Source organism: Protopterus annectens, chromosome 3.part1, assembly GCF_019279795.1.
Source record: "Protopterus annectens isolate FY-2018-M chromosome 3.part1, PAN1.0, whole genome shotgun sequence".
Taxonomy (NCBI): Eukaryota; Metazoa; Chordata; order Ceratodontiformes; family Protopteridae; genus Protopterus; species Protopterus annectens.
This window is the reverse complement of record NC_056732.1, coordinates 1,812,462,335-1,812,480,087: the sequence shown is the minus strand read 5'-3', so window position 1 is coordinate 1,812,480,087 and position 17,753 is coordinate 1,812,462,335. Positions and strand designations below refer to the sequence as shown.

Genomic DNA, 17,753 nt, shown 5'->3' with positions numbered 1-17,753 from the left:
GGGTAAGTCCATTACATACAAATGGCCCTTTTCAGCAGTCGCTCAGAGACTCTGTCTGGTTTGTTTATTTATTTATTTTATCAGTTCACAAAACAGAGCATAAATGCTCATGAGCTTATGAGCAATTTTCAGAACCAGCCTGGGAATTCTGTTTGGTTAAATGGCATATTCAGAATCGTAGTTTGTAAGTGTAGGCTGAAGGAATCAAACCCACAACTACAGGGTAAAACTTGTTAGCAGCTCAAAGCCTTAATTCTCAGAGTTAAACTGTCAGACACTCCATTTACTATATATGGTAGCAGAGTGACAGACTGGATTTACCAACCAAAAGGAATAAACATCAACTCAGTATCTCTTGCTAAAATAAGTCTAGGGAGCAGAGGATATACAAAAATAGTGGGTTTGTTAGGTAAGAAATGATAATTTTTAACAAATCCATTGTATGATTACGCATTCATGCACCCTAGACTGTGTGTTTTTATATAATTCTGTCACTTGTGGCTTGGTATACTTTGCCTTTTGCTTCTTCCACAATAGGAGTGACGTTCTGCAGTAACACAGACCCTTTTGTGTGTTACTGATTAATTGTACAATAACTTTAAGAAAAAGGCATTGCTTACCTTTTAAGCAAATTCTATGTACTAATCCATTGTGTTTGCATACTGTTTGCATCCACGATGTGTTTATGGTGAAAGGTTTCACAAGAGATTATGAGTTGATGTTTATGCAGTACAGTGGTTAAATAAAGTTAGTGACATCTGTACCATATGTAATTAATTGGATACTGTCTCATTTTTTTTATTTTGTATTTCCCTCATTTTCTTTTCATTTTTATTTTTAATTTGCTGCTGTTTTGTTACTACTGTTGAGTAATTGAAAATGTACAGAGGTCAGGTAATCTATGTTAATGGTTATTTTTCCTTGTCAAACTTGCAGCTAGTCTTACAAACTTAAAAAAAAAACAGTTGTGTTTCAAACATTGTATATAATCCTTTGTAAGTGCCTATGGTATTGTAAACGGTTAAAGTAGTGTATGTCGTATGGACCTCTGGGACAGTGAAATGGGCAGACAAAGGATGTAATGGATAAAATGGTCATTGTAGAAATCTGTGGTCGTGGCATTCACAGACGGATGCTGTGGACAAAATTGTTATTGTAGGAAATGATGGTACTGGCACTCATGGACAGACATGGATAAAGTGGTTATTGCAGAAATTTGTCATAGTGGCACTTACTGAATGGTGTTATGGATAAAACGGGTGTTGTAGAAATATGTAGTACTTGAACTTACAGATGGATGTTATGGATAAAACGGTTACTGTAGAAATTTGTGGTAGTGGCATTCGCAGATGGATGCTACTGATAAAATTGTTATTGTAGAAATCTGTGGTCATGGCACTCACAGATGGATGCTGTGACATCCCTGCACTGGCCCAGTACAGTTAGGGGACGTACACACTGGGAGGATGACAAGTATACACACACAGTAAAGTACAATTTCCCTTAAGAGCACACAGAGATCACAGTCAGTCTGGGGCTGGTTTCTCTCTCTTTCTCCATATCCCCAGTAAGACTCCCCACTGGCACGATATAGGGTTAAGATCTCAGCTTAGGGGCCAAGCCAAGACCTCCAGTACCCTCTCTGTCCAACCAGTGCTTTGTGTCACTCCCCAAGTAGCTGGCACACACACACACACACACACACACACACACACACACACACACACACACACACACACACACACACACACACACACACACACTCTTTGAGATTTGGTTTATATACAAATACACACACACCTGGGGAATGCTGGTACAGGTTTACTAGCTATGCCCCCTTCTGCCCAGACTATAAGGTAGTTTCCACTGCCACCAACCCCTACTTATCAGCTACTATAAGGCCCTTACAAAGGGTGTCCAGTCCTACTGTGTAATGTTACTATTAATCCAAATGGTAGTCTGACCAAGACTTGCAAGGCTATTCAGAAGTGGCCTGTACAGTGTCACCAAATACATATGCAAGTACTCTGAGAGCTTAAATATCTCTAAACAAATCAGCCACAAAGATAGGTTTAAATATATTTAGTAATAAATAATAAAAGAACAAGACAATACTCAGTCAATCAACACAGTTACCTCAGAGTTCAAAATCACAGGAAATATTTTAAAACAACATTGCAGAACAGTCTCAAATAAATACAGAAAACATCTAAACTAATCTTTACTATATTCCTATCTATATCTAAGAGAGACACTATGCCCTAAATGTTACTTACTGCAAGACAAGTGCAGATGATGATGATTGGATGTTCTTGCTAGGTCCAAAATACAAAATGCACAGTCTCTTTCTGAGAGAGTTCTTAAATCAATATCACATTTTACTGCTGAGTTAGCCTGGATGGCATCACTTTTTGTCACCTGCCTTCAGTTCTCAGGAGAAACCAAAAACTAATAGGATTTAACATCTCTGTTAAAAATACATACTTCTCAGATGTTTGCCAGATATTGGAAGTCGTAAAACAACAAAACACTTTACATTTTAAACCTAGTAATTACTTTTCTTTCAAGACAACAGAATAACTTGTAGCTGTAGACATTGTGTCTGCTGTTGAACTGAAACTAAGAGATAACATCTTTTGTTTATAACCCAGCTATAAAGTAACTTAACCTCAACTATTCTTAAGTTTTGCAAGTTAATCTTTTATGTTCCAGCACGGTATGCTGTGTTTATATTCTTGAAGCTCAGTACATAACACACAGTTCTGTATAAATCGTATCAATATTCACACATGACATAGAATTATTTACAAAATTCCAGATAGCTAGGCTGGCAGCATGACCCCCCCCCCCCCACGAAAACTCAAGATAGTTTTTCAAGTGACCCTTGAGAAACGTTGCTTGAGAGGGTTGAGTCTATCTGGGAATACCTTACCCCATTCCCTGTCTTGAGACCCCATCTGCGTTGGCATTGCTAACCCCAGTATGGTGCTTCGCTGTCATATATGCTTGCAACCCTAGGCTCCACCTTAGTAATTTGGCATTTTGTTGGCTGGCTCAATGTAACGATGTTAAAGGATTGTGGTCTGTAACTACAGTGAATTTCCTTCCATACAGATAAGGCTGAAGTTTCTGCAGTGCCCACACTATGGCTAGGCATTCCTTTTCTACAGCTGCATAGCATTCCTCCCTGGGTTGGAGCCTAAGATTGAGATATACCACTGGATGCTGTTCTCCTTCTGAGGAAACCAGGCTAAGTACAGCTCCCACCCCATGTTTTGAAGTATCCACCTGCACAACAAATTATTTGCTGTAATCTGGACTGGATAACACAGGGGGTCCTCCCAGTGCTCCTTTAAGCTTCTGGAAATGGCTGTAGATGGCAATATCATCTAGGTAAGTAAGGACAAACTCTCCTGCTTCTGCTAGGATACTATCTACCAGCATCTGGAAAATTGCCGGGACATTTTTCATCACAAAGGGCATCTTCACGAACTCATCCAAGCCAAAAGGCGTCACAAAGGCTGATCTCTCTCTAGCGCTGGGAGTCAAGGGCACCTGCCAGTAACCCTTAGTAAGATCAATAGTTGTAAGATAGTTAGCCCCACCCAGCTGCTCTAGGGCTTCATCTGTCCTAGGCATGGTGTAAAGATCTGACTCTGTGTGACTATTTAAATTTCTGTAGTCCACACAGAACCTGGTGCTGCCATCCTTCTTTGGTACCAGCACCACTGGGGAGGACCAGGGACTGCTGGACTTCTGAATTACCCCTAGGTCCAACATTTCCTGTATATCCTCCCTCAGAGTCTGTTTGACTCTCTCAGGCACCCTATAAGGGGCCTGCTTAACAGGCCTTTAGGGACATGGTGCTGCACCAGGTGGGTGCACCCTGGTTTCCCAGTGAACATGCCCCCACACTCTGGTAACACTGCTCAGATTTCTCGAGCCTGGGTTGGGAATAGCTGCTGGGGCATTGCTACGCCTTCCACTGAGGTGTCAGTCCGAGCCTCACTGAGGAAATCATTCACCAGATCCCCCTCAGACTCTTCCTGCCATCCACTGCAAATACTCAGCACAAGGGCCTCCCTATCATGGTAAGGTTTCATCTTGTTAACATGGTACAATTTGTGCCCGTCTCCTGCCTAGTAGTTCTACCATGTAGTTAACATCACTGACCTTCCTTACTACCTTGTATGGAACCTCCCAAGATACCTGCAGCTTGTTGTGTCTGACAGCAATGAGAACCAATACCTGCTGCCTTATAGCATACTTGCTAGCTTGACCATTCCTGTTATACCAGACCTTTTTCTGCTGTTGGACTTCTGGCAGGTTTTTCTGGGCCAAACCCATGAGTTCCCTGAGCCTTGTCCTGAAGTTTAGGACATATGCCACAACAGACTCCTTGTGAGATTCACACTCACCCTCCCACTCATCTCGAATCAAATCTAGAGGTCCCCTCACCCTATGCCCGTACAGCAACTCAAAGGGTGAAAAACATGTGGATTCCTGGGGAACCGCTCTGTAAGCAAACAACAGATGGGGCAAATATTTGTCCCACTCCCTCTTAAACTGGTCTGCAAATGCCCGTAGCATGGACTTGAGTGTAGAGTTTAACTTTTCAACAAGACCATTAGTCAGGGGATGGTAGGGGTGGTCCTTAGGTGCTTCACCCCACAGTACTTCCACAGACAAGCCAGCAGGTCTGACATGAAGTTGGCATCTCTGTCCATCAGACTGATAGAGGGCAGGATGGTAGGAAGGAGAGGGACATAAAATGCTAATGGGTAGTTCATCTTGCCTTGGGGGACAGCACAGAGGGACCACCCTACCGTGTTAGCACAGGATGCAAGAATGAATATGTTTATTCTGACAGAGTTGCAGCCATGTAATCCCTATAAAATATACCATGATATTGTAGAATAGCTTATCGACATCGTAAAATAGCTTGTTAACTTCTTGGTGAAGGATTTCAGATTTTATTTTTTATGAAAAGAGATTAAAAAAACAAGTAAACAAATTCCACGTGTTTCTAGGTGCCAGAAAGCTTTGAAGATGTTGCTGTTAAATTTTCAAGAGAGGAATGGAAGATGTTGAGTAAACAGCAGAAACAGCTGCACAAGGAGGTGATGGTACAGAACTACGAGAACATGGTTTCTGTAGGTAAGGGGGATGGGTTTTGAAGTGCCACTTTTATTTGAGAAGTACGATTGCATCATAACTCCAAAAATAGTGTTGTGCTGAGAAAGATTATTAAGAAGAGTCTGCTGTAATAATGTTGTCCCTTTTTGAAAATGAGAGACCTGAGAAGTACTTAAGCACACCTGTGTTCCTCCATTTATTTACTTAGCATTTGCTAAGTAGACAAAACCCGTTAGGCACAGCTGTGATTTTGCACGATTAATCTTATGAGCTTTAGTCTGGTTAAATGACACATTCATTCATGCAAAATGCATGGACTGGTTGCTGAAATTAAAGTTGGGTCTGTCTAATGTAGGTTATTAGATTAAACTATTCCGAAAGTGCACATTCCTGACATGGGACTTCAAGCTGGCCACTGCTTTGATAGCCAGCTGTGTAAGTTATCATTTTGCCAGTTCACTGAAAAGACTGATTCCTCTGTAAGGGAGAATGTTTCTTAGACTTGCAGTGACCCTGCATTTTTTTCTCCTTGATGCTTTTTTGTTGCCTTTGCAAACCATCATCCCCCTCCTGTAAGTCCTAAGCAACGTCAGTCCCCATTACAGTGACCTGTCAGAGATCACTGAGGGATTTGGAGGTGACTAGAGGGAGCTATCATCCAGGCAGCCATGAAGGTCATTCAGCTTCTCCATCCAAAGAGATCTTCATCCTAGTGGCCTAAGGGCTTGTGTTCACCGCACCCCCCCCCCCATTTTGGGTACCAGTATTTAACAATCAGACTATAACTGTCCTCAAGTTGGAGAAGTACATGGCTGCCCCCTCCCAGGATATCAGTTATCCTTGGTTAATTCCTAGGAGTGTTTCTTTTAATCCCTAATCCCACTTCTAAAGGCCAACATGGATGGTAAAATGTGCAATCACATTCATCCTTTTAGGTGCTAAAGTTATCTTGTAAATATGTATACATAATTTCCTAGTATAGATTTGAAAAAAACATAATTAATACACTGTTACGTAACTGCTTTGTGTGATGAATCAGGTGTTTGCGTAAGTGCCCTGTTGGGGTTTTTGTTTGTTTTTTTCTTGCCTTTTTTGTGCTCTTTGGGGTTAATGTCAACCAGGAAGGATAAATGCCAGTGCAGGAGACAGATGCTCCATAAAGACCACCATAATGTGTCTTTTTTGCCTAGGAGTATCTCATGACCGTACATCTTGCTCAGTTAGGCATCCATCCCGAAAACCCTTCACAATAGGCTTTCTTCCCTTTCCCTGTATCTTGAGAACCACCATCTTAAGATTCTTGCTAAGGCTACAATGGAAAGAATCTCCCATCCCGAGGGTCAGCCGTTAGGGATGAAGAACCTGAAAAAGGTACGACTGGAATCTTCCACTGTCCAGCGTATGCTAGGTGTTTCTCCTGAGGTCATTACAAACCCGGAGGCTTGCTTGGCTGTTTTATTGGGATTTCTATGCCACAACTGGGTTGGAGGCCTGTAAGGATCTCACTGGCAGCATGTTTAAAGAGGCTTTGCAGGCATCCCTTTTGGATGTTCAAGGGGAACCATGGTTGATTTTTTTTGAGGGCCTAGGAGAGTTCCTCAGATTTTAGTTGGGGAAGAAGTTCCTACTATGGTTCCCGACTGCCGTCCTGGGTCTGAGCCTTCTCAGTTTTATAGGGGGGACATTCCCTTAAAAAACAACCAAAAAACGAAATGTTTCTTATGCTCCTAGGGATCCACAAAGTGAATAGCAGGCCTTTACTCAGGGGCTATTTACTGCTTTAATGTCATTAAATCCATCATGCACCAACTTCAAAACTTTATTAAAAGCGCACCTAAAAACATGCTGGCTATGCCCTTGCAAATCCCACTCTAATATCATCCACCCCATCCAACTACCACCTTTCTTTCCACTCCACTAACTACCTTGATTATAGCAAGCTCAGATGCTCATAAGCCTGGTACTTATTATACAGCAGGAACTTCTCATTGTTACATTTGTTAATGCCTGTTATGTACTTCACAGGTAAAGATTCTAGTTGTCTACTGATGTACTATGTTCTTCATCTGTAAATATGTTGTAAGTAATTTCTATGTTAAATTGTTAATCGCTATGTAATCCAATGTAACTACTGTCTGTTTATTTTACTGTGGAGCTTTTCTCCCCGGGCCTCCGCTGAAAATGGACCCACGTCCAGTCGGACACTCCCGGTCAACAAATTTAAATAAATAAATAAAATAAAATAAATAAAATTAAAGCCTTCTCGGGGGGAGGGGTTGTTCCTGCTCCTCCTTGATCTTCTATTCCCCTGAAAAGGTCTGGGGAAAAGGATTCTTCTGAGGAAGGGTCAGATTCTGATGATAAATCCCTGATTTATTTTACTCAAATTCATTTTCCTTTGGTTTATGAGTCAGAGGCGGAGGAATCTATTAGCCCAGATGTTCCTTTTGAGGAAATTTCCTTTGTGGACACACTCTCTAGGATGATGGATTTTTTTAAATGAGATTGTGCTCATGTTTCTGATATCCATAAGAGGCACTATGAGTTGCTGCAGTTGGAATCTCCTGACTCTGCAGATATTCTTTCTGTTTTGGCTGCTTTGCTGGATGCTTTTTCCAATGCCTCTAAGGCACCTGATTCTTTGCCCTTGCTCCTAAGAAGCCTGATAGATTTTAGAAGGTGCCTGAGGATTGTAACTTTTTGTACAAATGTCCTGCTGCTGACCCTTCTGTGTTCTCTGTAACCTCTGATAAGCCGTCTGAATTGCTTCTTTCACTCAAGTTATTGCCTTCTGACAAGGACAGCAGAACCATGGACAGGCTAGGTAAGAAGGTTTACCCTTCTGCTACCCTAGCTTTTAGTGCTTTTAATTATCAGACCCATATGTCTAGGTATATGTTGTCTCTTCGTTCTCAGGCCTGTCAACTTATTTCTGATTTACCAGACTCCGAGGGTAAAACTTCTGCTCTTTCCTTGCTAGGGACTTCCTCTCAAGTCATTCATCATTTTATCAAATGTAGTTATGGTGCAGCAGATGCCTCTTCTAGGGCTGCTGTTTTTGGTTTCAGTAATGAGGGGGTATTCTCGGCAAAGGCTTCAATCTCTACCTGATGATATTAAGGCTAAGTTGATGGATGCTCCTCTGGTTACTAAACTTTTGTTCGGGGAAGCAGCTGCTGGTTTGTTTATGTCCCTTCAGGATAAGGGTAAGTCCTTATAGGAGCTTAAACATGTGGTTGTTTTTCCTCTGCCTAAAATTCAGAGAAACTACCCCACTAAGCCAGCCTTTATTCGTAGGCAGTCTCACACTTCTGCTAAAGGTAAAAAGAGTGGCAAATGGGCTTCTCCTGCTAAGGTTACTCCGTTATCAGGGATTCCGAAGCCTTGCTTTCCTGACAAACCAGGTGGTGTATGACTATCCATGTCTTACTAACCACATTCCTCTTTCTGTTCACCTTTGTCTTTCTCTGCCTGTTTGGCTTCAGATCACTCAGGATTCTTGGGTTCTGTCTATCATTCATCAGGGGTACTTCATGGTGTGGAAATCCTGTCCTCCTTTTATGGGCATTCCTCAGCCTCCTCAGGGAGAACTTCCCTTTTTCCAAGAGGTTCTTCAAAATCTCATGATTAGGGGTACTATTTAAGAGGTGCCTGTGTCCCAAAGGGGGAAAGGGTTCTACTCCGGACTGTTTCTAGCGCCCAGGAAAGAGGGCACTTGGAGACCTAGCCTAGATCTCTCTCATCTAAACACTTTTCTGAAAGTGCCTTCTTTTCAAATGTTGTCTCTTCAGACTCTGTTTCCTCTCTTGCTCCCTCAGGCCTATATGATGTCTCTGGATCTCAAGAATGTTTGTCTCCATATTCTGATCCATCTTCTTTTCAGGAAGTTTTGCATTTCTCTGCTTCCTGGCTTTTTCAGTTCTCTGATTTGCTGTTTGGCATTTCTACTGCCCCAGGGGTGTGCACCAAATGCCTTGCTCCTCTGATTGCTTTTTGCAGGCTTCAAGGGATGCAAATATTTCCTTACTTAGATGACCTGCTGTTTTTAGATGTCCTCTCCAGAGATCCTTTTGCAAAATCTTCATTTTATTTTTTGCCTTCTTTAGGGGCTGGGGTTCACAATAAATTTCACAAAGTCTTTTGTGTTTCCTTCTCAGGATCATGTTTTTGGGGTTGCAGGATTTGGATGGTGCTAATGCTTGCATCCCTGCCTCCTCCAAAAGTCTTAACACTCATTTCTTTCTTCAAACTTTTCTTTTCCTGGTTCCATTACCACCATAGAGTGTCTGAGAGCTCTGGGTTTCATGGCATCAACCACGTTAATGCTCCCTCTGGCCAGACTTCTCATGAGAAAGTTTCAGTGTTTTCTGAAGTCAGCGTGACTTTAACATGCACATCCTCTAGACTTTGTAGTTCTTCTTCCTTGTTTCAGACAGGAACTTCACTGGTGGATTCAGCAGTTGTGTCTGAATCCAGGGATTCTTTTTTATCACTCTTTTACCTCTCAGGAATTTTTCACAGATGCTTCAGACGTGAGCTCCCTAAAGATATAGGGGGTGTGGTCTCCTCATCAGCAGAAGGAACACATCAGTATCATAGAGATGAGAGTTTGTCTGCTGGCTCTTCAGGCCTTTTATCCTCTTTTCTCTCCAGGGCCTCTGAAGGTGTTCGCAGACAATACCACAGTGATAGGGTATAGCAACAAACAGGGAAGAACGAGATTGTATCTTCTTTGCCAGTTGGCACTTCTGGTATGGGATCTTGCTTCCAAGTATGAAGTGACTCTTCAGGGAATTTTTACCCCTTCCAGTTAGAACATTGTGGCAGACACTATGAGCAGGTCCTTAACACAGTCCCATGAAGGATGCTTCACAGGGATATGTTTCTGGACATTATCCAAAACTAGGGTACTCCTCAAGTGGATCTTTTTGGCTCCCATCTAAACAGACAACTTTCTCTGTTTTATTGCAGACTCCCAGGTCCTTTGGTGTGGAAGGTGGACACGCTCTCATTTTCTTGGAAGGGAATGTTTCTTTATGCATTCCCTCTTCTTCCTCTCATTCTGAAAGTCCTCTTCAAGATTCAACAGGATGCTCCCAAACTCTTGTTGGTGACTCCCTTTTGGCCACAGCAGCACTTGCTCCCTCTACTTTTGCATCTAGCCAGGGGTAATCATTGCAAGTTACCTCACAAGGTGGATCTACTTACTCAAGACAAGGGATCTCTCATCAACCCCCTCCCCCTTCTCTCCTCAAATGACAGTGTGGGTGAAATGATTTTGATTCCTCATACACACCATTTTCTGAGGACGTGCTGCAGTTCCTGAAGGAGGCCAGGAAACCTACTACTAGGAAATCCTACTTATCCAAATGGAAGAGGTTTTCTATTTGGTGTCTCTCTCATAACCTGGACCCACTTCTTGTGGATGTTCCTTTGGTTCTCTTATTTGTGTGAGTTTCTCAATACTGGTTTGGAATATTCTTCTTTTAAGGCTCACTTATCAGCTATCTCTGCTTGCCTGCCTTCTGCTCCTCCATTAGCTTCTAGATTTGAGGTTAAACAATTTCTTAAAGGCATCCTTAACATTAGACCTCCCAGGAAGCCTGTTCCTCCTCCCTGGGATCTGAATGTTGTTTTGGTGAAGTTGACTCAGGCTCCTTTTTAGCCTTCTGCTTCAGCTTCCCTACAGCATTGATCTTTGAAGACAGTTCTTTCGCTAGCCCTTACTTCTACCGGACAGGTGTCTAAGTTGCAAGCCCTTATGGCTTGTCCTCCATTTTTTGATCTTTCGTGAGGACAGGGTACCCTTGTGCACTAATCCTTCTTTTATACCTCAGGTGGTTAATAAGCTGTCACTTAGTCTATTAATCTGCCTACATTTTTGTCCTCTCCACAATCTGACAGTGAGAGGGTGCTGCATACTTTGGACATGCTTAGGCAACTCAGGGTTTATTTGGATAAGGCTACTGCTATTAGAAAATTTGATCAGTTGTTTGTTTCTTTTCATCCTAGATCTTTGGGATTAGCTGTATCGAAACAAGCTACTTCTTCTTAGATTTCTAAGGCTATTTCCTTTTGTTAAACTTTTCATGGCAAGAACCTTTCTTCTTTAGTTAAGGCTCATTCTACTAGAGCTGTAGCTTCTTCTGATGCTTTTATGAAGGGCTTAGATACTAATTCTATTCTTGAAGCAGCTACCTGGACTTCTGTGCATACCTTTACCAAACACTATAAGTTGGATGGTATCTCTAGAGCTAGGGCTGATTTTGCTAGTGCCGTTCTTCGTGGCTTTTTAGGGGACTCTTCTGCTCCTTCCTCCTCCCAAGTTTCCTCTTGAGCTTTGGCACTCTCCCATATGTTAAAAAATACTGCAGAAGTGAATGTAAGGACATAATACAGTTGTGTAAAATCTTAACATAATGGTAGATGTCCTTGCATTCACTGCTGCAGTATTCACTCCATCCTTCCTTCCCCCTAGTCCTTTGCCTTTCCTGATGCACAGGTTACCTCTTGGGTTCATTGGACTGGTGTTCTTACTGGGGCAATCAGTTCTGTAGTTGGTAAGCCTGAACATCACCTTTATGCCCTATGCCACACAATAAATGTTTGGGTGATGCTTGGTATACCTTAAAGCAACAGTAGGCTTTGTTAGACTGGCCAGATGTCAGGCTTCCATGGCAGGGAATCTTATCTGTAAAGTATACTGCAGTAATGAAGGCAAGAACATGACACAACTGTACTTTTCAGATGTAAAAAATTATCCTAAAACAACCTACTGAATCAACCGTAAATGTTAATCAACTTTTGAATGTAACCATCAGCAGTTATTTCTGTTTGGCTATTTCATCTGTTTCATATAGTGACCTGGACTTTGGCTGAAATGGTTATTTATGACCCAGCTCATCTACCTGAGTTATTAGAATTAATTGATAGACAGACAGACAAACAGACATACAGATTATTGACTGATTTAATAAAATGACCCATAGCACTGCATAACTTCCCGTCTGAAAGGTGCCAGCATTATGGTAGCTTGATCTACTTCCTTCCTTCAGCATATGTGAGCTGACATTGGACATTTGCACCCCCCACCCCCACCCACTGTGGCCCGTGTAGCTCTTGGGTCTCTGTGATACCATACTCTCTAGGTTACTGTCAGGGCATCATCATTCTGTTTAGCAAACCTGTCCTAGTGACCCTGGAGTTGGCTATAACAGTAGCCAATGTGCAGAGTGGGCAACCTCATGTATGTATGTATATTGGATGGAGAAAAGACAATGCTCCCACAAAAATAATTGAATGTAGTTCCAGTGTCTTTTTCACTTATGTCTCTGGAATTGGTTTTAATGGAATTTATATAGATCCCATTGGATCCCTCCCAGCAGTGGAACTGTTGGTCATCTGAGGGTTATTTTGTAAGTACTTTTAAGTCCTTACTATTGGTGTTGGCTGTCTGGCATATAAAGATGAAACCCTGACCATGGCCTAGATGACCTGGGTTCAGCTACTGGCCTGGCCATGGCAGAGACAGGAATGAGAGTCTTTGACTGCTGGCATCTCTGTAGATAAGGGAAAGGGGTGCATGCTTGGGGGTGAAGTGTGGGTAAATTTGGAGTCTTCGTATAGTCTGAGAGTTGCCATACCATGTTTGTATAAGCTGATGATCAGGCAAGTAGATAATATCACCACATAGGTAGGGACTTCTTTGGAGGCCCAGTGGTCCCTTCTCTTTGTGGATACATTCTGAGCACATTGGTGGGAGTAGTTAGGGAGGAAAAAACTTCCAGCCAAGCCAGCAGTATGATGACCCATCTGTCCTTCTTCCTTCTCAGTTCAGTAGCAGTTATCACATCTGCTGTGTCTGATGGCTTCTTCCTGGTTTCCTGGTTGAGTGGGCAGACTGCTTTGGTGGAATAGTATCAGGGGACCTTCACAGTGGTGCATGAGGACCCAGGGGAATGAAAACACTGTCAGCAGCTGGGGTAACCTGAACTCAGTGACAGGCTGGCAGGAGAACATGAAACAAAAATCTTTATTACCACGTGAGCTGTTACCAACTGACAGAACTACTTAAACTGATAACTTACTTTAAACTGTATTAAAAAGAAATAACTCAGTCTTTTTCTTTGAACTGTTTATTTACACTGTCGTACAACATAAACCCAAAACTGTGCAACAGAAACTGCACTCCAGCAGGATACTGTAAGCTTTTTACCTCACTGCCTATTCAAGCAGCTACAAATATATTCCCGCATGCTTGGATACTGTAAGCTTTTTACCTCACTGCCTATTCAGGCAGCTACAAATACATTCCCGCATGCTTGGCTAAACATGTCTTTTCTGTTAGGAGACCAGTGGGCTGCAAGTCTGACTGGTAATTGAATGCCAGTAAAGCTGTTGATCTGAAGTAGTTAACTTCATTTGATCAGCAACCTGTGGGTATCGGATCCGATCTGGATCCGAGCCGGCAGCATTCCAAGCTTGAGATCCGAGCTCCAAACTCCTCCCCTTACCCATAATACTCTGCCATCTCCTTCCAACCCCCAGATCTTGTTTGCAGCGGCTTCTACAAGCACAAGACATGAGCTCCTGGTTAAGAGTTAGTGAGTTCTTGTTAAAATAATCTCTTTGCGATTTCTTTTTTGTGAGTAGTGTGTGTGTGTCAGATTGTTCAGTTATCGACCCTCCTTTTTCCTTCTTATCTTAGTTTCTTTTAATACTTCTATCCTCCTCCTTTGTCTTGTGTGTGTGTGTGCATGTGGTAGTGTTTAGGATGGCCGAAGGCCCTAAGGCCATTTTCTCTAAATGCTCTGAGTGTGGTCATAAGCTCTCCCCAGCCGATGGCCACACTCAGTGCGTTATTTGCCTGGGGGTTGCACACCTCTCATTGGGCTGCCATATTTGTGCAGCTTTTAACCCGCGGGCCCTGAGGGATAGGAGGAACAAGCTTATCCTGGCGGGTTTTATACCCCCGGACTCAGCTTCTTCCTCCTCTCCCTCAGTGGCTTCAGCTGCGGCTGTTCAGCCCACTAACTTGTCTCCCCTGGCTGAGACTCAAACTCCCGTTGTTTGCCAGGGAGAGAAAGAATCAAGAAAAATAGAAAGGAGAGAGAGGGAGAAAGAGAAGGAGAGAGAAAGAGAGGGAAAGAGATAGACAGAAGCACAGGAGCCACAAGCGGCAGGCCGAGTCAGCCCCTTCGGCCCCGCTGGCTAAACTCCTTTCTTCCCCTAAGAAGATTCCCCGGTCCTCCCCCTCTCGGCTCCGCTCTCCACGCTTCTCACCGGAGCCAGAGGAGGAGCCCCGGCCATCTTCGAGGTCATCATGGTGGCCCTCCAGGCCAGCTTTGGCAGCCTCATCTAGGTCTACCCGAAGCCTTTCTGATGCCGACGTGGACTGGATGATGCGTCTCTTTCTACAGACCCAGATGCAGATGGGAGTGCTCCTGCCCCCCCCCCCCTCCGGGGGGGAGTTCAGCCACCTTTTTTGCCCCCATAGCTCCTTCTCGGACCCACTATTGGGTTTCGGAGCCATCGGATCCGAGTAGTCTCAGAGCCGGGTTGTCATCGACACCGATAGTGGTTGCTACTTCGACGTTGGCTGTGCCTTCGAGTTTACCGGATCCTTTTCTGGATCTGAGCTCTCGGGGCCGAGGGCTGGGTGTCGGATCCGAGAGGGCTGGTGCATCTTTGGCTCTGTTGCGGTCGAGGCACACCTCTCTTTTGGATCTGATCACTTCGGCTCCGGCTTTGGTCCCCACGTCAGACCTGAGGGTGTTGATCACGGATCCCAGACAGAGCAGTTCACCCTCAGCATTTGACGTGGTGGAGAGGGTTCTCTTGAGAGGTTTGAGACCCCCTGCTCTTACTACAGGTCCAGCCACCACTCCATTGCATATGGGCCTGTCCTCCATCGTCCGGCCTCAGGGACAGCCTGCATCAAGACCCTGTTGGTGAGCTCTCCTTGGACAGCCCCCCCGAGGAGATCCCTCACAAATGCAAGTATAAGAGGAGGCACTTGGACTCCCACGAGTCCCTCATGGAAGACACTGACTTAGAGGAAGGGGAAGGTTCCCCCAGGTCACCCCCCGAGGACGTCTCCTTTGGAGACATTATGGAAATGCTGTGCTTAAAGGGGGGGGGGCAGCTGAAAAGCCTTCCTCGGATGAAACGGTGTTTCTGGAGGCATTTGACGCAGGTCCGTCTACCTCTTGGGTGTCCCCTCTGTCCGACCCCCTGGTGGACTTGATCACTACCAGGGTATGGAAGGAACTGGACACTGTAGAACCAATCCCCAGGAGGCCTGATAAGATTCTTAGCCCCCCAGTGGATAGGACAGCATGGAGCAAAGGTTCCCCCATAGACGCCATGGTGGTAGCGGCAGCCACCAAGAAGGAACTAGCTCAGGATAGTTCCTTGGTCCATCCTCCTGATAAGGAGTCTCGGACGATGGACCATATTGGAAAGCAGATGTTTGCTTCAGCTACCTTCTCTATAAGGTTACTGAATTATTTGGCCCATGTTATTAGGCTCCATTGAGATCTTGTCAAAGAATACACTGAGTCTCTCTCAGAGTCCATGTCGGCCGAGGACAAACGAACCTTCTCGACTCGCATGGCCACTCTAAAAGCTGTGTCAAACACGTCTATGCGGCTTCTCTCCCATGCCACGGAGGGAGCCGCTAGAGCCAGTGGATCAGGTATCGCCTTAAGGCGTCACACCTGGCTCCAACTTTGCGACTTTGTAGAACCCTTCAAGGCATCCTTTGCTAACGCTCCCTTCAATGGTTCTACCCTATTCGGCAAGACCATCCGAGATACGCTGGTTCAGAGCGAGAAAGACGGAAAGACGCTGTCTGCTGTCGGAATCCGCTTCTCGGCTCCTCAAAGGTCCTTTTCTAGGAACCAGAGAGGACAAAAGAAGATGTGGTTCCGGAAGTCTCAGCAGTCCCATTACGCTCCGGACCCTTCGTCCTTCAGAGGCAGAGGGGGACAAAGTGGACGCCGGCCCAGAGGCAGAGGGGGCCCGAAGAATTTTGGGTGGCGAGAACCTTTCTCTGATCGACCCACGCAGCAGTCCTGAGGGGTTGCCTGACTGCTCCTCTCTGGAGGCAGTCAGGGGGCATTTTTCGAAGCACCTGGCACAATGGGAGTCCATCACGACTGATCGCTGGGTGCTTTGTGTAATATCCAGAGGTTACTCTATCCCCTTCGTAAACTTACCCCCTTGATCGAGGCACCTCCCCAATGTACTACCTAGTCAGAGGGAGGGTGCAACTTTAGAAATAGAAAAGCTGATAGAAAAAATAGCCATCCAGCACACCCCCCCCCTCCCCAGACCAGTTCAGGTTAGGCAATTACTCAAGGTTTTTTTTGGTGCCAAAAAAGACGGGGGACTTGAGGCCATTCCTCGACCTTTCTACTACGAATCTCTTCATTGCCAAGGAGAAATTCCAGATGGTCACACTTCAATCTATTCTCCCCCTGTTGCAGGAGAATGACTGGATGTGCTCCGTAGACCTCAAGGACGCATAATACCACATTCTCATGGACAGGCGTTCCAGGAGATTCCTCCGCTTTTGGCTAGGGGCCGGTCACTTCCAGTTCAGGGTCTTACCCTTCGGCCTCACCACAGCCCCCAGGGTGTTCACCAAGGTTTTAGTGGTTGTAGCAGCCCACCTGAGGCTTCAGGGAATACAGGTTTTTCCATACCTAGATGACTGGCTCCTTACCGCTCCCACCATGCATCTACTTTGCTTAGCCAGGGATTATTTCCTGCTCCTGGCTTCCCAGTTAGGGATCACTATAAACCACAGGAAATCGTTTCTTCAACCTGACCAAGTCCTGGACTTCATAGGGGCTAGGATAGACACTCTTCAGACCAAGCCCTTTTTGACATCGGACAGACTTCGCAGCCTGACCCTCCACGTCTTAGCCCTCCTTCAACCTCAAGCCCCATCGGCGAAACTAGTCCTGAGAGCTTTAGGGTCCATGGCAGCGGCAATCAACCTTTCACCCTTAGTGCGCTTACACATGAGAGTCCTCCAGTGGACTTTGAAGGTTCAGTGGTTGATCTTTCAACATCCGTTGGACTCTCCGATCTGCCTCAGCAGAGTTTGCAGGGATTCCCTCATGTGGTGGATTCAGTCTCTGGAACTTCGGGAAGGACGACCATTTATAATGCCGCAACCCCAAGCCACAGTAACCACGGACGCTTCTCGCCTTGGATGGGGGGGGGGGCATTGCATGGGCAGGGCTGTCCAAGGTACGTGGACTCAGACAGAGACCATGCTGCATATCAGTGTTCTGGAGATGAGAGCGGTGCATCTAGCATTGCAGGCCCTTCATGCCCTTCTCCCTCCAGGGAATATTGCAATTCAGACAGACAATATGTCGGTGGTCTGGTACATCAACAAACAGGGGGGAACCAGGTCTTACCCTCTTTGACGAGAGGCCATGAGAGTTTGGGATTGGGTGATATCCACCAACCGCTTTCTGTTAGCAACGCACATTCTGGGTCGGTCCAACAACCTGGCGGACAAGCTGAGTCAAACTATTCTGTCACCTTATGAGTGGTCTCTGAACCACTTAGTAGCGAATCAGATATTCTGCAAATGGGGC

The 17,753-nt window shown here is 44.8% G+C and overlaps 1 protein-coding gene across 1 annotated transcript in view; it reads left to right on the top strand.

Moving 5' to 3' along the window:
- LOC122798691 (zinc finger protein 501-like) overlaps positions 1-17,753 on the top strand; it is a 236,247-nt gene that overhangs the window by 78,232 nt on the left and 140,262 nt on the right. The window contains exon 2 of the mRNA XM_044067785.1: positions 5,031-5,157. Coding sequence (XP_043923720.1) covers positions 5,031-5,157 — 127 coding nt within the window. The remainder of the gene's footprint in view (positions 1-5,030; positions 5,158-17,753) is intronic.